Genomic DNA, 21,951 nt, shown 5'->3' on the forward strand with positions numbered 1-21,951 from the left:
GTAAAATGTAAGGCTATCCAATTTGGTTGGACAAACAAATGTGCAGTTTTCTTTAAACAGTGAGATGATGGAAAGTGTAGATGTGTAAAGAGACTTGGGTATCCTTGTCAATAAGTCCCTGAAGGCTAATGTGCAGATGCAGCAAACTATTAAGAAGGCTGATAGAATGTTAGCCTTGATCGTGAGACCATTTGGGCATGTGAGTAGTGAAGTGTTGTTTTAATTGTAAAGAAGATTGGTTAGACCACACCTGGAGTACTGTGACCAATTTTGGTCTCCTTAACTCAGGAAAGATATTATTGGCACAGAGGGAGTGAAAAAAAGGTTTGCCAAACTTGTTCCCAGGATTGCATATCTGACCTATGAAGAGAGATTAGGTAAACTGGGTCTGTAATCTCTAGGGTTTAGAAGGATGAAAGGTGATTTCACTAAAATGTACAAAATACATAAAGGGACACATATGGTAGATGCAGGCAAGATGCTTCCCCCGGTTGGAGAGTCCACAATCAGGAGGCAGAATTTGAAAATAAATATATGACATTTAATGCTGAGATGATCAGTTTTTTTTTAGTTGAGAGGGTGGTGAATGTTTGAGTATATCTACAGTCTTTGAGTATATTTAAAATAGCAATTGATAGATTTCTGATTATCAATGGTGTAAAGGTTATCAAGATAGGTTGGTAAAAACCATTGAGTGTTCGATCAGCCATTATCATAAAAAATAGCAGAGCAAGCATGATGGGCTGAATGACCAACTCTTGCTCTTATGTACTTGTTGCACACAGAATTCTGAACATTTTGTCCGCAATGGAATGAAGTGGTTACAAGCCAAACCAAATGACCTCACATGCTACTAGCTTGGTTCACCTCCAGAGAAGTTAAAGGAATAAATGTACTTAAGACTAATTGATGAGGGAAGTTGAGAAGGGAATTTGATCATTGCGTTCATAGGTTATAATCAAGTGTGCAAATCTAAGGCAGTGCGAATTAACATCTATAAAAAGGGATTCAAACTCACTGTTTAAGAGATTGACATGGAATCCAAGGTAAAACTCAATTCAGAATACTAACTGACAATAAACTTGTGCTTCCCTATCAGATTTTAGATTTTATAATTGATTAAGTACTGGGAGCAGATTAAGAGTATTGTTAAAGAAAGACCCAACTGCAGGCAACAGGAATATGTCATTATGCAAATATCATTACAATTAAGAAACTTGTCACTCATAATAGGTTAGACAGAAAGGAACTAGACAGTGCAAACATAATATAATCACAAAAGCAGAATTATAAGCAATTTTTTTTTACAAATATAAAATACTTAGAATGTGAAATTCTGTGCATCAAACCTTTGTTGCTGCAGAGGTAATTTCTTATTTAATAGAAAATCTGTTTGATTATTAAAGGGCTAGAGATCAAATGATAAAGTGAAAATGGACTTGAGCGAGTTTGTGGAGAAGAGTCAGCATAAAGCTGTCAGATTTAGTGCTAAACACCCTCTGATTATATCTCACTATTCTACATGAAGTTAATTACATTACAATACCACTACTGGCAAATGATTAGATGAATTTGTTTACAGTCAACGGTATCCTGCACACTTTCCTTTTGAAAGTAACATGATTTTTAACTACCTCACATTCGCGTAAGGTATTCACAGCATCAACTACTTAATGGATAGCAATTTTATGAAGTTCACTTTAATATTTCAAAATTAATAAACAAGATTGAAAACTGCCATCTTAAAGAATAAGGTTTCTTTCAAATCTTGCTTTATGTCCAAGTAATTGCTTTCTTAAAGCCAAATTGTGAAGAGATTTGGTCCTGGATTCTAACAGCTTGAAAATGGCAGAAGAGTCCAAAAATCATAAGCCCGTCTCCCAATTACAGCACCTACCACATTCACAGAGGCATACCATATTTTGTGCATCTACATTTCACTGAGGCAGCTGCTCACAGAAGTCCAGTATGGCTGATTTTGATGACCCAGATGGGTGAAACACAATGCGTACGGATTAGGTCTGGTAGCAGCAGATCTGACTTTTGTGGGTTCATTTGGATAGCAAGGGTATCCCTTAGCAGACGTACGGTATCCCTTCAGATATGGCCCCAGACCAACTTTGGGAAAAGTAAGCTGTCTTTGGGAGAAGTCATGTACATTTTGGGAGACAGCAGGTGTACGTAAGACCATAAGATATCGGAGCAGAATTAGTCTGCTCTGCCATTCCGTCATGGATCAATGTTTCTCAACCCCATTCTCATGCCTTTTTCCCATAACCTTTGATCACTTTACTAATCAATAATCTATCTATTTTTATCTGAGATACGCTTGATGACTTGGCCTCCACAGCCTCATGTGGTAATGTGTTCCACTTTCTGGTTGAAGAAATTCCTCCTCATCCCCATTCTAAAAGGGTTGTCCCTTCACTCTGATGCTGTGCCCTTGATTCCTCATCTCTCCTAGCAGTGGAAATATACGTTCTGTGTCCCCTCTAGCTAGGTCTCTCAGTACTCTAAGTTTTAACGAGACTCTCCCCACATCCTTTTAAACTCCATTGAACACAGACCCAGAGTTCTCAACCACTCCATACATGGCTTGCCCTTCATTCCCCGTATTATTCTTGTAAAAATCCTCTGGACCCTATCAAAGGCCAGCACATCCTTTCAAAGTTATGGACTCAAAACTGCTCACAGTATGCCAAATATGGTCTGACCAGAGCCTGATACAGTTTCAACAGTACATCTCTGCTCTTGTATTCCAGGTCCCTTGAAATTAATGTTAACATTGCATTTGCCCTCCTAACTGCTGAATGAACCTGCATATTAACCTTAACAGAATCCTGAACGAGGACACTGAAATCTCTTTGTGCTTCAGATTTCAAAAGCTTTTCCCATTTAGAAAAAGCTTATGCCTCCATTCACTTGTATTGGGCAAAATAATGGACTTATTAGGGATAGTCAGCATGGCTTTGTGTGGAGGTGGGTGTCTTGCCTCATAAATGCAATGGAGTATTTTGAGGAAGAGATGAACATAATTGATGAGGGCAAGGCAATCAATGTTGTCCACATGGATTTTACTAAAGCATTTGATAGGTCATTTATGGTAGGCTGGTCTAGATCAAATCACATGGAATCCACAGTGAATTGCGAAGTTGGATACAAAATTGGCTTGGTCATAGAGACAGAGGTTACTTGTGGAGGGATGTTTTTATGGCTGGAGCTCTGTGCCAGTGTGGTTCCATAACGATCAGTTTTAGGACCTCTGTTTGTAATATAAAAAGATGATTTGGATGAAAATGTCATGTGGTTAATAAGTTTGCAGACGACATGAAAATTGATGGAGCTATGGTTAGTGAGGAAGGTTGCCAAAGGATACAGATCGGTTGGCGAATGGAGAAATTGATGGAGTGTAATTCAGACAAATTTGAGGTGATGCATTTTGAGGGTCAAATGCAAGAGGAAAGTATACAGTAAATGGCAGGACCCTTAGGAGCATTGATGTACAGTGAGGTCTTGGAGTGTCACTCTGAAAGTGACAACACAATGGATAAGGTGGTAATGAAGGAGTACAGGAGGCTTGCCTTCATCAGTCAGGGCACTGAGTATATAAGTTGGCAAGTCATGTTATAGCTGTATAAAACTCTAGTTAGGCCAGATTTGGCCGTATTGTGTGCAGTTCTGATCGTCAAGGATGAGGACACTATAGAGGGTGTAGAAGAGGTTTATCAGGATGTTGCCTGGATTGCAATGTGTTAGCCATAACAGGAGGTTGGACAAACCTGGATTGTTTTCACTATAGCTTAAGAGGTTGAAGAGTTTCTTGATGGAATTATATAAAATTATAACAGGCATGGATAGGATGGATAGTTGGCATCTTTTTCCCCCAAGATGAGGGGAAGAGTTTAAAGGAGATACACAAGGCAGGCTATTTTTACACAGAGGGTAACACACTGCCAGAGGAGGTGGTAGAAGCAGATACAATAGCAAGGTTTAACAGGTATTCAGACAGACACATGAACAGGCAGGAAATAGAGGGATACAGACTATGCACTGCAATTAGAATTAGTGTAGAATGTAATCATTGTCAGCAGAGACATTGTGAGCCAAAGGGCTTGTTCCTGTGTTGTACTATTCTATTAGATTAGATTAGATTAGATTAGATTACTTACAGTGTGGAAACAGGCCCTTCGGCCCAACAAGTCCACACCGCCCCGCCGAAGCGCAACCCACCCATACCCCTACATCTACCCCTTACCTAACACTACGGACAATTTAGCATGGCCAATTCACCTGCCCTGCACATCTTTGGACTGTGGGAGGAAACCGGAGCACCCGGAGGAAACCCACGCAGACACGGGGAATGTGCAAACTCCACACAGTCAGTCGCCTGAGGCGGGAATTGAACCCGGGTCTCTGGCGCTGTGAGGCAGCAGTGCTAACCACTGTGCCACCGTGCCACCGTTCTATACTTCCTACCAAAGTACATAACTTCACACTTTTCCATATTGTATTCCATCTGTCACTTCTTTGCCCACTCTCCTACCCTGTCCAAATCCCTCTGCAGCCTTCCTGTCTCATCAATTTTATCTGTCCCTCACCTATCTTTAAGTCCTTTGGAATTGTTAAAAGTTGGCATGACATGTGTAAATGCGCATAAAATCACTGGAAGTGTGAAGTTCATTGCAACTATCACAGGTGTTAAGAGGAACAGTGAAAAGAAACTGTCAAATCATTTAAAACTCTTCCCTTGAACTATTTGGACAAACATGTCAGGAGTGGTAAAAGAAAATCAATGTCTGCTGGTTCACTCTGGGATGCAAGACTGGGGATTTCCATTACTAGATTAGTGTTGCATAATTGCTGTCACAACTTTCCAAAAATCACAGATGAGTGCTGTCATTTCAAGAGTTTGATTCACACCTCCAGGTGCTTATGGACAATTCGAAATGGAGCCATTAATTTGAAAGGTTCTTTTTAATGAGTGATTATGCACTTGAATGAATTGTCTGTTGTTATAGGAATATATAGTTGAAGGAACAGAGAAATAGATTTCTACAAATGGAAATGCTTTGTTTTAAAAAAGTAAAATCTGCAATAGTCACAAAGAACTTTATTTAATCTCAGTATGGAACATGAGCTCTGTCCACAGTGGATACTGAATGAATCAGAGCTGTACAGCATGGAAACAGACCCTTTTGTTAAACTCACCCATGCTGACCAGATATCCTAAATTAAGCTAGTCCCATTTGCCAGCAATTGGTCCATATCCCTCGAAACCTTTCTTATTCATATACCTATCTAGATGCCTTTTAAATGTTGTAATTTTACCAGCCTCCACCACTTCCTCTGCCAGCTAATTTCGCACCACCTTCTGCATGAAAAGATTGCCACTTAGGTCCCTTTTAAATCTTTTCCCTCTCATCTTAAACCTATGCCCTCTAGTTTTGGACTCCCCCACCCTAGAGAAAATATCTTGGCTACTCAACCTATCCATGCCCCTAATGACGTTATAAAACCCTATAAGATCACCCCTCAGCCTCCAATGCTCCAGCCTATTCAGCCTCTCCCAATAGCTCAAACCCTCCAACCCTGGCAACATCCTTGTCAATCGTTTCCGATTTTCAATTTTCACAACATCCTTCCTACAGCAGGGAGACCAGAATTGCACACATGTAAGGGCAAATGGTGATGGGGGCCAGGGGGTGGGGGGGGGGCATAGATTGCCAGTAACATGGGATATGAAAGACAAAGGGAGTGGATACAAGGCACAGGGAGATATGAGGAACTATTTGGGAAGATGGGTATAGGATGGCTCTGAGGCTACGAAGGGTCATTGGGTGGGTGGGGGAAGGGGTGAGGAGGCACATGCGTATGGTTTTTAGGAATGCGAGGGGCGAGAGCTACTTTGTCTGCACACTAGCACCAGCTTCACATGTTCCAGGGTCATGTAATCAAACTCCCAGAGAACCCTTCCACCCTGAAAGAAAATCCCAACTTTTGGGGCATTTTCTCCCTGATTGGACTTGCAGAGCCCCCAACTTACAGCAAACATTCAGACCTGAATTTGCCAGAGTAATGCTTCAGTCCAAGGCAAAACACTTCTTCAATTGGACGTTCTTGTAAAGGGGAAGACTGATAATAAACTTCATTTGCTGAGCTTTTTAAATTGTACTTTTGATATCTGGTAGCCTTTTATGATTCATAACAAAGGTAGTGGGATGTCAGAAAACATATCTAAGTAAATAGAATGCCTGATGTTCCTTTGGGTATGCAGTTTTAAAAATGCAGGTTACAAAAAAGAAGGTAGTTTCTATATGCTAAGGGGCAAATGCTGCTTATTGAAACCATTGTCATCAAGAGGAAATATGTAACTCCAGGCATCATCCAAATCCACTGAGAATGCAAAGTGCAGCAGAAATAGCCAGAAGAAGCTCCTTTATCTACGACACTAAATCGATGTCGAAAGTGTGGCGGTAGAAAAAAAACAGCAAGTCAGGCAGCACCTGAGGAGCAGGAGAGTCGTCGTTTCAGGCAAAAGCCCTTCATCAGGAATGGGCTTTTTCTGATGAAGGGCTTTTGCCCAAAACATCGACTCTCCTGCTCCTCAGATGCTGCCTGACCTGCTGTGCTTTGCCAGCACCACACTCTCGACTTTAATCTCCAGCATCTACAGTTCTCGTTTTCTCCTATATTAAATCAATGATAGTGCAGCACTACTTCAATTAGCTGGTTATGGCAACTCTAAATTGTCCCGCAGTTTATACATTACGTCACAAACATACATTCACTTACAATATTTGCTATAACGTTATTGAACCAAAGGGATTCAGAGATGCATACTGTTTTACAGTTGACAATGCAAACAATATCTAAAAGCTACCCAGTTAATTGATAGTACCTGAAGAAATCACTGCATGCAGCAAGAATGCACCTATGACATTGAAACTTTTCTTCTTTAACAAATATAGTGAAGTCAAAGAACATGTTTTGCTCCCGGAAGTTCTGAAGTGTATTCAAAACCTGCTCGCCGTGGTTCTCAGACCGTATAAAGACTAGCCTTCTTTCCGCCATTCCATTGAAAGAAATCCTAGAAACTGAATCCATGATTGAATTGGTTCACGTTTCAAATCTGCAAAGACAAAATATTCTGTAATTTTTCTCACAAACACATTTCTTACTTTCAATAGCCAAATACAATTTAAGTCTTTAGTCAAATCGTGATACATTTAGTAAAAACAAGGTTATCAAAATAGAAATAATTTACTTAAATTATCCAGATTTTGTGCGAGCATACATTTTAAAAGGAAATTATAGGAACGTTTACTCACTTTTAAAAAAATTTAGTCTGACCTATATGAGCTGCCAGAGGATGTGGTGGAGGCTGGTACAATTGCAACACTAACTCCCCCTCCCACTCCGCCAAGGACATGCAGGTCCTTGGCTTCCTCCATCGCTAGACCCTGACCACACGACCCCTGGAGGAAGAGCGCCTCATCTTCTACCTAGGAACCCTCCAACCACATGGGATGAATGTAGATTTGTCCAGCTTCCTTTCCCCTCCCCCCACCTTATCTCAGTCCCAATCCCCGGCTTCAGCACCACCCTCTTGATCTGCAATCTTCTTCCCGAACTCTCCACCCCCCACTCCTTCTCCGGCCTATCACCCTCACCTCCTTCCACCTATCGTATTCCCAGAGCCCCTCCCCCAAATTTCCTCCCCTCCACCTTTTATCTCAGCCCGCTTGGCACACCAGCCTCATTCCTGAAGAAGGGCTTATGCCCGAAACGTCGATTCCCCTGCTCCCCAGATGCTGCCTGGCCTGCTGTGTTTTCCCAGTACCATATTTTTCAACTCTGGTCTCCAGCATCTGCAGTTCTCACTTTCTCTCAATTGCAACATTTAAGAGGCATTTGGATAGGTATATGAATAGGAAGGGTTTGGAGGGATATGGGCCAGGCGCTGGCAGGTGGGACTAGATTGGGTTGGGATATCTGGTCGGCATGGACGGGTTGGACCGAAGGGTCTGTTTCCATGCTGTACATCTCTATGACTCTATGTTACAATTATAAGGTTTACAATATTATTATGTTTTGGGACTGTGTCTTTAAGGTAAAATTAAGGGGCTCATGTGATCTGTTCTGCAGTTTGCCTAACAGCAAGCCTACGCAGTTTGAGATCAAAGTAAGAAATCAAAGACGGCCCAGATTACTGGGACGAATATGCAAAGCATTTATGCTTAGAAACAATTGCAGTAACTTGTGCACTAACTGATCTCCAAAATCCCACAAAATTATTGAGAATGCCAGATTATAAGCAGCTATTAACTTGAAGCTTAAGTATTTTTTAAAAAACTATTAGAGACTATGGAGTTTGTAAAACTTCAATAACTTACTTTACTAAATTGTTTATATTGAATATGACTGAGAAAGTATACAACACTAAGTTGTAGTGCCGCCCACCAAGACTAAGTTGGTGGGCGGCACGGTGGCACAGTGGTTAGCACTGCTGCCTCACAGCGCCAGAGACCCGGGTTCAGTTCCCGCCTCAGGCGACTGACTGTGTGGAGTTTGCACGTTCTCCCCGTGTCTGCGTGGATTTCCTCCGGGTGCTCCGGTTTCCTCCCACACTCCAAAGATGTGCAGGTCAGGTGAATTGGCCATGCTAAATTGTCCGTAGTGTTAGGTAAGGGGTAGATGTAGATGTAGATGTAGGGGTAAGGGTGGGTTACGCTTCGGCGGGGCGGTGTGGACTTGTTGGGCTGAAGGGCCTGTTTCCACACTGTAAGTAATCTAATCTAATCTAATCTAATCTAAGTTATAGTCCAACAGGTTTATTTGGAAGCACTAGATTTTGGAACACTGCTCCTTCATCAGGAAGCTGTGCAGGAGGACCATAAGACACAGAATTTATAGCAAAAGATTACTGTGTCATGCAACTGAAATGATATATTGAACAAACCTAGGTTGGTCCTGCTCTTGTGTGGTTTTTAACTTTGTCCACCCCAATCCAACACCAGCTCCTCCACATCGAGAAAATATACAAGGAACCTACTCTTAAACATTGTCATCACAAGCAAGTTTCCAAGATGTTTGTTTGTTTATTTCAGACAATTGCCCCTTAGTGATCATTAAAGCGCTACATGGCAACATTAAACATACTATCACAGTCAACTATTGAAGAAATGCCAGCCACACCCCACAATGAAGGAACAGTCAGATAATTAAGCTTTTTTTAGACAACTCACATTTCTGTGACTTGAAGAAAGGTCAGGGAAGAGTAGAGGCATAACCCTGGGAGAATCTAAAGGGATAAAACAAAATTAAAAAGTAGTCTGTAAAATATGAATAACCATTTAAATCTATGGAAATGCTTAAAAGATATGCTAGTATGCCAGTGTTTACTTATGTAATAAAAGGCTTAATCATCTAAATATTTTGAAGCATACTTCTTGGATAAATAGACTTAAAAATACCATTGCCAGACCAACACATTCTATTGAATAGTTCTTCATTGCATTGGCAACAGGTATTCAAGGCAATTAATCAGAAAGTTGCAAATGAATGCTACTTGGATAAACAAAATATCATATCTGTTGCTATAAACATCTGAAGACACAAGACTCATGTGTGGAGCTGCAGAAAGAGGATATTTTAATTAATATTGATGGACATTTTTTAGTTCAGGAAAACCATGTAAGCGAGTGATATAATCCCAGATGAATCCTCCAAATTTTAACATGGTCCTGCATCAAACTGCAAATTTATGCTATGATCTTAGCTGAGACCATTAAACTGTGTTATGATTTGATTATGGACCAGTAAAACTTTATTTTTAAAGTAGTCAAATGTGAGATTCTAGAGACTCAATAAGTGAATAAAGCCTCAAGATTCCACAGTTTTGAGCAAACAACAATACTATACCAGTTAGAACAGTAATCCAATCTACAATACATATACAGTTTATTTGACACCATGGCAGACTAATTAATAAAGTTACATCACATGGGATTCAGGGTGAGCTTGCCAATTGGATACATAATTTGCAGGAGACATAGTGCTGGGGAGGGTTGTTTTTCAGACTGGAACACTGTCACCAGTGGTGTTCCACAAAGACTAGTTCTGAGACCTGTTTTGTTTGTCATTTATATAAGTGATTTGAGTGAGAATATAGACAGCACAGTTAATAAGTTTGATGAGGACACCAAAACTGGTTGCATAGTAGAGACTGGAGGTTTTCTAAGATTACAAAGGGATCTTAATCAAATAGGTCAATAGGCTGAAAAATGGCAGATGGAGTCATGTTGAGGTTATACAGGACATTGGTGAGGCCTCTTCTGGAGTACTGTGTCCAGTTCTGGTCATTCAGTTATTAAGTTGGAGAGGTTTCTGAAGAGATTTACTCGGATGCTGGGTATGGAAGGTTTGAGTTATAAAGAAAGGCTGGATAGGCTGAGACTTTTTTCACTGGAGTGTAGGAGGTTGAGAGGTGACCTTATAAAAACATGAGGGGCGTGGATCGGGTTAAATGTTAGATGTCTTTTCCTTAAGATGGGGGAATTTCAAGAGTAGGGGATACATTTTCACTAAGAGGAGAGAGATTTAAAACAGACATAAGGGGCACAGAGGGTGGTTCACATGTGGAATTAACTTCCTGAGGAAGTGGCAGATGTGGGCACAATTATAACGTTCAAAACACATTTGGATAAATACATGAATAGGAAAGATTTGGAGAGATATGGGCCAGGAGCAGCTAGGGGCGGGAGGAGTTTAGTTTGGGATTATACTTGGCGTGGTTTAGTTGTATTGAAGGGTCTGTTTCTGTGCTGTAAGACTTTATGATTTTAAGTAATATGCAGTAAACAAGGGTAATGGACTGTGATTGAACCCCCTGCAGTACACATCAATTAGCAGATGGACCATGACAGATCCCACAGATTTCTCAGCAATTCTCCCATATATTAAGGACATGGTGGGTTAGCAAGTCTCACCAAACTTCACCAGGGATTAAGATTCATCATATTTGTTGATCTGGGCCTAGACTTATTTCCATGAGTCACTGTTATGGACAGTCTCAATGATTGAGCCTATTCTAGTTGATGACACTCCTTTCCTGTATCTATGCTCATCTCAACTCCAAAACTGCACACTAGTACTTATTCACAAGTATAACTCAAGCTCTTCTCTGAACACTAGTTTCACCAAGCCAAATAGGTCTGTTGGTTTTCCCTGAGCTCGTAATCTTGCTCAGTTGTATGAAACAAATCTGCTACGAGTTTTTCAAACCCCAGTCTCTCAGCTATTGTAAAGTATTAAAGCTCATTGGCTCTTCTGAGCCCCTCAGATCTTTCATCAACATACAGCCAGTGAACTTTCCACTTTCATCATACACCTGAATTCTGATTCCAATTCTTAGTTTAGTGCTTTTAAAAAATATGTTCATGGGATGTGGGCACTGCTAGAATTTATTGCCTCTCCCTAATTGCCCAGAGATGGGGGCATTAAGAGTCAACTGTGCACAGGTAGACAAGACCAAGTAAGGATAGAACATTTTGTTCTTTAAAGAACATTTTTGAACCAGAGGTTTTATTTTACAATAACCAGCAGGGATTGCATGGTCACCTATAGGCTGGCCTTTTATTCTAGTTTCCAAATTCATGATAGGATTCCAACATGTTCGCCTGGAGATCTGGAATACTAGTCCAGTGAGATTATCTCTAAATCACCGCCTCCCCTGCAAAGTCCTAGAACCTCTTCCTGAATTTATTCTAGCAGCTCAAGGCAATCTAACTGCTCTTGACCCCCTTCCCTGAAAGGCAGCTAAACACCAGTAACCCTGGAATGGAATCCATCCCAGTCTGTTGCTTTCTCCAACTTTGTCCCCACAGCAGCTGTTCAGCGAGCCCAGAAACGTCCTGAGCGACCTACTGAAACACTTGCAATACTCCATCGTGTCTCTTATTGTGGTGCAGAAGTAAATGGTGCCACCTAACAATCCTGGATTGAGTGTACCATAAAATGATACATTTCACAAAGAATGCGGTCTTCCTTGGTTACAACTGGACATGTGGGAAATGTTTTATTCACTCATAGGACATAGGTGTTGCTCGATGAACCAGTATTTATTGCTCATCTCTAGCTGTCCTTGAGGAGGTGGTGATGAGTGGCCTTCTTAAACCGCTGAAATCCATGTGCTATAGGTGAACCCAAAGTGCCATCAGGAAGGGAATTTTAGGATTGTGACCCAGTGATAGCGAAGAAATGGTGATATATTTTGAAGTCTGAATGGTGAGTGGCTGGGAGGGGAACTTGCAGGTGGTGTTCCCATATATCTACTAGCCTTGTCCTTCTAGTTGGAAGTGATCATGGGTTTGGAAGATGCTGTCTGATCTTTGGCAAATTTCTGCAGGGCATCTTGTACATAGTATACAGTGATGTGACCAAGTGTTAGTGATGGACAGAGTGGGTGCTTGTGGATGTGGTATCAATCAATCACATAAGCTGCTTTTCCTGGATAGCATCAAGCTTTTTGGCTGTTGTTGGAGCTGCACTCATCCAAGCGAGTGAGGAAAATTCCATCGCACTCCTGACTTGTGCTTTGTAGATGGTAGATTGGTTTTAGGGAGTCAGGAGATGAGTTACTCATCGCAGTATTCCTAGCCTCTGACATGCTGTTGTAGCCACTGTGTTTATATGGTGAGTCAAGTTGAGTTTCTGGTCAATGGTAATGTCAAGGAGTTTATGATGGAGAATTCAGTGATGGTAACACTATTGAATATCAAGATGTGGTGATTAGGTTATCTCTCATTGGTGATGTTCAATGCCTGGTATTTGTGTAGTGCAAATGTTAATTGCCACTTGTTAGCCCCAGCCTGGATACTGTCCAGATCCTGTTGCATTTGGAAATGGACTGCTTCAGTACCTGCGGAGTTAGAAATAGTGCTGCATATTTGTACTGACTTTGCTTTTGCCAAGGGTGTGTTCATGGGATGTTACTATATTTAATTATTAAATAATATCTGTTCCAATAATCTATTATTGTTAAGTTTTTCAACCCTTTATTTTGCTTGTATTTTAACCACAATATGTAAATAAAGTGTGTTTTGCTTCAAGCCTGTATTTTGGCCAACTGAATTGCATCTAGCACACATTGCCTGCCATTTGCCTTTAAAATAAGCCTACACCCCAAGCTTTTCTATCTCCTTGACATGTTTTCAGGGGGTTTGGACTGGTCCATGATAGAGAGCAACCAGTCATATTTCAATAGGTGAATGGCAAACTTGTCAACCTTATCCTGACGCTGTACATCTTCCTCTAATTTATTTTTTTTCAGAGTACAACTTTGAAGCACATTTTATTTTAATAGTTAACATACTGTCACTGGGATTACACAAACAGAACTGAATCTTCTACCCAATTATAAATTCTCTGAAAAATGATTAGTCTCAAGCTATGATAACATACTAAATAAGAGCAATTCATGTGATTTAAATGAAACTTATGTCATTCTTTGGATAGTTGGTCTTGGAATGAATGAAACTTCCAATGCTAACTTAATTGACATAATAGATTTTAAACCATTATAACTTCACAGCCGAGAACAGCCCAAAGCTACTCAATCAAGATACTGATACAGCTGGAAAGCTCCACCCAATCTAGCTGCATTGATGCTGACACTGGTTCATGCAACTTAATCTGCACTTACCAACCGATACAGGACATGATGCAGCCTCCACTTTCAGCGAAGTGCAAAATTTACGTTTTGCTTTTATATTTTCGATGAGACACCAAGATGCACGGTGTGCTCCATTCTGATTCCTGAGCTCAACCTAATTCCCCCATTCTCTGTATCAGATAGTTTCTCAGGTGATTTTATTCGCAGCATCCATCGGGGTCCCAAACCCAGCCCAATACACTGATCCCACCTTCATTTCCCGCTCATGGTACTTTCCCTGAGGAAACGTCAGTTGCACTGTAAAGATAAATCACGCGACCCAAATCGACCCAAGTATTGCTCATTCTGACAGAAACTCACCGCAGACAATCACCTCACAATACCATGGTGACGAGACAGGAAAGAAGCCCCTATTCTGACGGATGTGACGTTTACGCTCTAGCACCATCTTGAAGACAAATAGAAAATCCTGGCAAACGGGCGCTGCCTGTACTGTAATTGAAACAGTTGGCAGCATTGCGCTGCACTGCGTTCCTGTCTTTTATTCAGCTCTGAGTGTTGAAACTTCTGCAACTACGTCTTTTTTTTGCACATGCTGCCAATCTCTCATTCCGGGTTGAAATGCAAATGAAATGTTAAACGCTGCTTTATGCATACTTATGAGGTTGGGTGACCAAGTGAGCTCCGACATTTACTAACGTGTTCTGAATCTTTCTGACAATGTTCATTCTTTTATTTATTAATGGGATGTGAGCATCACTGGTTCGGCTAGAATTTAAAAGGTAAAGACGCCATATTCCTATCAGCTGGCACAGCTGCTCTCTAATAGAGCCAACTATTGGTTTAACCTGATGGCTCACTACAATTCAGGCAAAGGGAGAGCTTGAGAAAGAATTGTTTATGCATGTTAAAGATGGTACACACTGCTGCTTCTATGCACTAGAGGTGGTGAGAGTGAACTTTGAAGGTGTCGCGGATGGTGTTGGGTTCCTTGAGTGTTTTTGGAGCTACACTTATCGAGGCAAGAAACAGAGTATCCCATCACACTCCTCATTTGTGACTTGTTAAGTGGTGAGCAGGCATTGGGGAAACAGGCTGCGACGTGAGTTACTAGCCATAGAAATCCTTGCTTCTGACTTGCTCTTTAACCACCGTATTATTTATTTGGCTCGTTAGCGCAGTTCCTGGTCAATGGTGTAGCTGCATATTAGGCTGCGAAATTACAGGTTGCTAACTTGGCCAAATAACATGGGATGCTGAGTATGCTGGCCAAGTAAAACTCTGAAGTCATAAGACCTAGATACCAGACACAGTGCAAACACCACTCAGGTGCTAATGACGTTAGCATAATGTAAAGATTATCCTGGACAGACATATTCGCCAACAATTTATTTACCAAACAAAGGAGAAAAAAAAAGCAAAGAAACAAATAGTAGCAAGTTATCCAAATGATTGTGAATGCTTCAAACTATTAAATGAGCCTCCCTGATTGGCCACAACTATAGACACTTCCAGAAAACCTTCCAAAAAGCTATACATACAGGATTCACCTACAGACCAATCTCTTGGACCGTCTGAAGAGACCAGCCATGGCAAAAAGGCAGAGATCTGTGTTGTGGAGAAAATATAGAGAACCACCAGGAGATGCAGAGAGTTCTTCAAGAAGTAGTTCTTTTATTTGCAAACAAAATAACGTGACACTGAGAAAGCAGATTCTCAAATGCCCATGAACCTCAGGGTCTGTGGATTTTTATATCTTTTTTTATCATGTTTCTGTTAGCGTATCAGCATGTCCAACTATATTACTCAAAGTACCTCACTCTAGCTACACAATAAACCAGTAATGTTAGTTCCCATTATCTCTTTAGTTGTCCATTCTAATTGATGTTATTCTAATGTTGGATATTTATTGCAAACTCTGCGATAATGGTCTTTCATTGCAGACTAACCTATCATGATAGATATTTAGCTATTCCATATATTATAATAGTCTCTTGTCTCAAGCTGACTCTACTAACTATTAATTAGATATTTTAATGTCATGTCCCAAATATTTACAGTCCCAATCCTGTCATAGTAACATAACAGAGAAACTTGCTTTATTACGCCAAAGTGACCTTTCAGCCTTAACCTTACTCTGCTAATTGTTGTAAGAATGTTCCACTATGGCTATCCCGTCCTGCCTTCAACAGAACACAGATTCCCAGTGGTCTTCATGCTTTAACCCTTTCCATGCTTTCATGTTCTTTATTTTCCATACCTGCTGATATGGAATATATGGAAGTTAATTTGGCAGTTATGTAGTTAACTTAGTGGTGTGATGCAGGCATAGGGTTATGTTACAGGGCTCAGGTAACAGATAATGGTAGCACACTTTGATAGGTTAGTTAAATCACATGATAGATGAGCAATGGTGGTGTAATGTGATAGGTTAAGTGTAAGCAGTAAGACTAGGGTGGCAGAAGATGGTTAGTTTAGAAAGACAACCTACCTTGCTTTATGCTAAAGCTCCCAGATCTTTCCACAACATTGACCATCCAAAGAGACAGAGAAAGAGAAAAGGGAAAGTAAGTTTGCATGCACAGAGAGAGAGTAGCTGTGCAAATTTATGAGGGGTTTGGGAAGTATTGTAAGTTTAAGGGGCCGAATAGGATTAGAGATGGTATCGTTTTGAAATAAAAGTTATTGTAACTTGTTTTCTAATAAAGCTGGGACTGTTTTGATCTGAAATTTCTATTGGACACTGTTGATGAACTGTTACTAACTCAATCCATGTTAGGATATTGGAAACATATCCCATCAGTACTATCCTACAGTTTTCTAACCTTATTGCAAATTTGTTCATCTATAACTTTCTTATTTGTGGCCTAAAGAACACACCCAAGTAATGGAATATATTGTAAATCTATTCTCTGCAAACTCTATTCAAATAGATTCTGTCTTGGACTCCTCACTGATAACCTTTCTTCCCAGCGCTGTAATGTTTTCCTTAGTATTTTTTCTTCCTTCCCTATCCTTCCACACCACTTTTCATTTAGTACACAGTCCTCCCCTTTTTTGGCAATACACATTTCCATGTGACTGTCTGCACCTGCAACTCATCAGCATGACTTATCACAGTCCAGAAGTTTATATGCATGCACAGTAATCTTATTTGGACCTTATTATGTTCCTTCTTATTTTGACTCCACCCATACTTTATTATTTCCTACTTTAAAACTAGTTCTCTGTTCACTTTGTTTTTTACCCCTTCTAATGTGATCTCCCAGATCCCCAACAAATTTGTTTGAATTCTCCCCAGTAACATGGGATAGGTATCACCCTGGAAGGAAATTTATCCAGCTTTGTAAATCTCAAATGGCCATGGGTCTTGACAATATTTGTGAGAGAGTACTACAGACTTGTGCTCTAAAATTTATAGTCCCCTTTGCCAAGCTTATAAGGCTGAAGCATTCACAGCAATCCTTGGCCAGAAATGCCAAGTGGATGCTCCATCTCGGCCTCCTCCAGTGATCCTCAGCATTACAGATGCTAGTCTTCAGCCAATTTGATTCACTCCACAAGAAATGGTTGGAGGCACCGGATACTGCAAATGCTATGGACCCAGACAATACTCTAGCAATATAGAGAGAGTATAAAAATAGAGAGCGAGTACTGTAGACCTGTTCCCCAGAACTTGCCACTCCCCTAGCCAAGTTCTTCCAATAAAGTTACAACTCTGGCATCTACCTGAAAGTGTGGAAAATTGCCAGGTATATCCTATACTTAAAAGGCAAAACTCCTCCAGCCCAGCCAATTATTGCCCTATTAGTCAACTCTTTATCATGTGTCAAGTGATGTGCCATCAAGAGTGCTATCAGGTAGCACCTGCTTATGGATGTTCAATTTGGGTTCTGCCAGGACTACTCAACCCCTGATCTCATTATAGCCTGGGTTCAAACATGGACAAAACAGCTGAATTCCAGAAGTGAGGTGAGAGTGACAGCCCTCGATATCAAGGAGCACCAGCAAAACTGGAATCAATGGGTATTGGGGGTAAACTTTCCACTGATTGGAGTTATATCTGGCACACAGAAAAATAGTTGTGGTTTTTGGAGGTCAATCACCTCAGCTCCAGGATATTTCTGCAGGAGTTCCTCAGGGTAGTGTCCTAAGCCCAACCATCTTCAACTACTTCATCAATGACTTTCCCTTCATTAAGGTCAGATGAGGGAATGTTTGCTGATGACTGCACAATGTCAGCACCGTTGCAACTCCTCAGGTACTGAAGCAGTTCATGTTCAAACGCAATAAGATCTAGACAATATCCAGATTTGGGCTATCAAGTGGCAAGTTACATTCACACCACACAAATGTGAGGTAATGACTATTTCTGATCCAGGACATCTCTGCAGGAGTTCCTGAGGGGAATGTTCTAGGCCCAACCATCTTCAGCTACTTCATTAATGACCATTACACCATCATAAAATTTAGACGTGGGGATGTTCCCTGATAATTGCACAATTATCAGCACCATTTTCAATTCCTCAGATATTGAAGCAGTCCATGTCCAAATACACAGAGTTGGATGATTTTCAAACTAGGCCTGAGAAGGACCAAGTATCATTTGCACTGTCCATGTGCCAAAGAGTGCCTATCTCCAATGAGAGAATCTAACCATTCACCCTTCACACTCAATACAATTACAAATGCCAAATCCTCCACTATCAATATCCTGGAGGTAACTATTGACCAGAAACTGACTGGACTTGCCATATAAATACTCTGGCTAAAAAAGCAGGTCAAAGGCTCGAAATCCTGCTAATTCACCTCTCAACTTCATAATGCCTGTTTACACATATCTCATAATCATCATCATCTCTCAGCATCAACCCTGTCAAGCCCCCTCAGAATCTTATGTTTCAGTAAGGTCATCCTTCATTCTTCGAAACTCTAATTTAGAGTACAAGTCCAACTATTAAACTTTTCCTCATAAATCTCTAACTTCATTATTTCTTTTAGTAACCTTTTGGCTTTTTAAAAAAGAAATTGTCCTATCCTCTGTTTTACCACTAATCTTTGGCACTTTCTATTTATTCTTTCCATTTGATACTATTCTTAACCTTCTTGGTAAAGCATAGTTAGTTAATCCAGTTCCTAGAATCTTTCTTCTTCAAAGATGAAAGAATGGGGATGAGTGAAATATACCATTTTAAAAGTTGGTTTCAAGTATTTCACTGGTATAGTTAAGACTTAAAATGCTGCGTCAAGCAATCAGATCAGGAGGCACAGTTAACAATGACATTCATGATCTTTGGGAGCATTCGCTTAAAGCAAAAGGGACAAATAATGGGGACTATAAAAGAACTAAATGTGTAGTGAGCATGCTGTCAACATCACTGTTCTTTTGGAATAAGGTGGTAGAGCTCTGTAACTTCCTCTGGATGGTGAAAGGATTTGTATTTCATCAGATCTTGCTGTTTAAATAACAAGTATTCTATTTTCAATTTTTAACAATAAAAATAGAAAAGTCATGTCTAAGTTCTGAACAGAATATGAAGACACAGTGAGCATAACAGCATTTATTTAGAATTATGCAGGAAAATTAAAATGTCAAAACATACAATAATATCCATTTAATGTTCAGTAATAAAACAAGTATAACATACCACAGTACTATGCAGTATATACTTCTCAAAGGCTGTTCTACAAGAAGTTTAAATGCCATGAGAAAAATCATAATTTCCAAGTATCAATGATTTTGAATTGGTAGCATTTATACCTTTTTACATATTAACATCCTTCCTTTCATTAGTATTTGTTCAGAATACCCAAATCTTCATTGATTTTGCTGCACATCACCTACTCCAAATCTACACACTTGAACGTCAGTAACATCCTTCAAATAGATATGCATAGACCAGAACATTTAAATTAACTTCATGTTATGAAGCAACTGTAAATATAGTCTAATAGCTATGACAGGTAGTGGACAGCAACATTAAATTCTACTAGAATTCAATTGAAACTTGAGCTTTCATTTATGAATTGCCCCTCTCAATAGATATTTTTTCTTATGGAAGGGAAGGGGAATGTAAAGGGGGGAAAAAACAAGTAATTTGCATTTAGATAGTACCATTCAAGGTTTACAAATGAATCTTAATGATTACTAAGTAGGCAAACAAGACACCATCTTGAACACAAGATTCCACACACTGCAATATGATTGACAATTTAATCTATTTTGTGGCATTGGATGAAAGAAGAATGTTGCTATGAACAACTTTTCTTTAAAATTGTGTCACAGAGCCTTCAATCATGTAGAAACCACCCAACAGTCCAAGTGAACCATGGCAACAGAGTGTAATGGATCAACTAAAGATCATAATCCCTAACAAAGAAACATGTTTTCATTACTATATTGGGGTAGAAGCCAGAATTATTTTAGAAAAGGAATGTTACCAAATATATGCATCCAAATGTCAGAATGCTATAATCTGAATCACATGTTAGCTGTGGTAGAGTATGAAGCTATTCTCTTTGTTTCCCCAGTTGAAGTAAGATAGTAGCAGGAAACATTATACGTAGGCCTTAAAAAAAGGTCAACTGAAGGGAAATAAAACCTGTGTAAATGCTGCATAATTTTAATATAATTTAAATATAATGCTATTCATATTTTAATTTAGCATCTTCTAAAAAATCACCATAGAAAATAGGTAGAAAAGCAGGAGGCTGGGAGAACACAGCAAACAGGCAGCATTAGGAGGCAAAGTCAACGTTTCGGGTGTAACCCTTCTTCAGGATGGAGCAGGCATATGCCTTGTAACGTCATACACCCACACACTCCCCCTATTCTTGGCATCTTTAGATTTGAGAAATCTATTTCTTCCTTAAACATATTCAGTGACTTGACACTCCTTGGCCAAGGTAAACATCACCCCTATATCCAAGTCTGCCAACCCTGTCAGAATTATAAATGTTTCAATGAAACCCTTCTCATTCTAATAAATTCCAGTGAATACAGACCGAATGCTTTAATCTCTCTTCATATGACAAAGTGCCACTCAAGGAATCAGTCAGTCAGCCTAGTGAACCTTCACTGCACTCCCTCTATGACAAGTATATATTCTCTCATGTAAGGAAACCACATTTCACACATGACTCCAGGTTTGGTCTCTTCATGGACCTGTACAGCTGTGGTAAGTCTTCCTTGTTATTGTATACAAACCCTCTATCAACAAAGCAGAAAGTGAGGACTGCAGATCCTGGAGATCAGAGTCGAGAGAGTGTGGAGCTGGAAAAGCACAGCCGGTCAGGCAGCATCCGAGGAGCAGGAGAATCGACATTTTGGGCAAAAGCCTTTCATCAGGAATGAGAATTGTTCCTGATTCTCATCCTCATTTCTGATGAAGGGCTTTTGCCCAAAACATCAATTCTCCTGCTCTGCGGATGCTTCCTGACCTGCTGAGTTTATCCAGCACCACACTCTTGACTCTCAATAGAGACCAACATACCAGTTGCCTTCTTAATTGCTTGCTGCTCCAAATAAATCATATATATTGGTTTTCTCTCATCTAATCTGCTAGTTACCTCCTCAAAACACTCCAGTAAGTTTGTCAAACCTTATTTTCCTTTCATAAATTCATGTTATCATGCATCTGGTATTATTTCAATGTTCTGTTATTACATCTTTGACAATAGACTCTTGCATTTTCCATATTATTGATGTCTTGCAAAATAGTCTGTAATTCCTAGTTTCCCCTCTCCCACTGTTTTTAAAACTGTGAGGCTACATTTGGCAACCTCCAAACTGCTGTGATTGTTCCAGAAATTGCAGCATTTTACAAACTAACAATTCACATTTACTGTTTCAATGCCTATCTCCTGTAATACCTTAGAATGTGGATTATAGGCCTTGAGAATTTATCAACTTCCATTCCCATTAATATTACCAGCACTTTGTAAACAAATACTAATGTCCTTTAATATCTTGTTCCTAAGTGACACTTCCTTCTTTGGCATCTCTGTGAAGCTGAGTGTAGCTTCTGTGAAGACAGAAGTATAATTGGTCTGTCATTTTCTTGTTCTCCATCATCAAATCTAGGGTTTCAATCTGTAAGGTGTCATATTTGTCTTCACTAATCTTTTACTTTTTACATATTTAACAAAGCTCTTACTGCCACTTTTATGGTTTTTGCAATATTATTGTCATACTCATTTTTTTCCTCGTAATGAACTACTTGGTCTTCCTTTGCTAGATTCCAAAATGCTGCCAGTCCTCAGACTTTCAACCTTTTCTA

The 21,951-nt window shown here is 39.9% G+C and overlaps 1 protein-coding gene across 1 annotated transcript in view; it reads right to left on the bottom strand.

Moving 5' to 3' along the window:
• kbtbd3 (kelch repeat and BTB (POZ) domain containing 3) overlaps positions 1–14,076 on the bottom strand; it is a 35,384-nt gene extending 21,308 nt beyond the window's left edge. Inside the window, exons 1-3 of the mRNA XM_072577479.1 lie at positions 14,033–14,076; positions 9,246–9,301; positions 6,899–7,129 (exon numbers count right to left, since the gene is read on the bottom strand). Coding sequence (XP_072433580.1) covers positions 6,899–7,104 — 206 coding nt within the window. The 5' untranslated portion in view covers positions 7,105–7,129; positions 9,246–9,301; positions 14,033–14,076. The remainder of the gene's footprint in view (positions 1–6,898; positions 7,130–9,245; positions 9,302–14,032) is intronic.
• Positions 14,077–21,951: the final 7,875 nt, after the last annotated feature.

Source organism: Chiloscyllium punctatum, chromosome 9 (genome assembly GCF_047496795.1).
Source record: "Chiloscyllium punctatum isolate Juve2018m chromosome 9, sChiPun1.3, whole genome shotgun sequence".
In the NCBI taxonomy this organism is placed as follows: domain Eukaryota; kingdom Metazoa; phylum Chordata; class Chondrichthyes; order Orectolobiformes; family Hemiscylliidae; genus Chiloscyllium; species Chiloscyllium punctatum.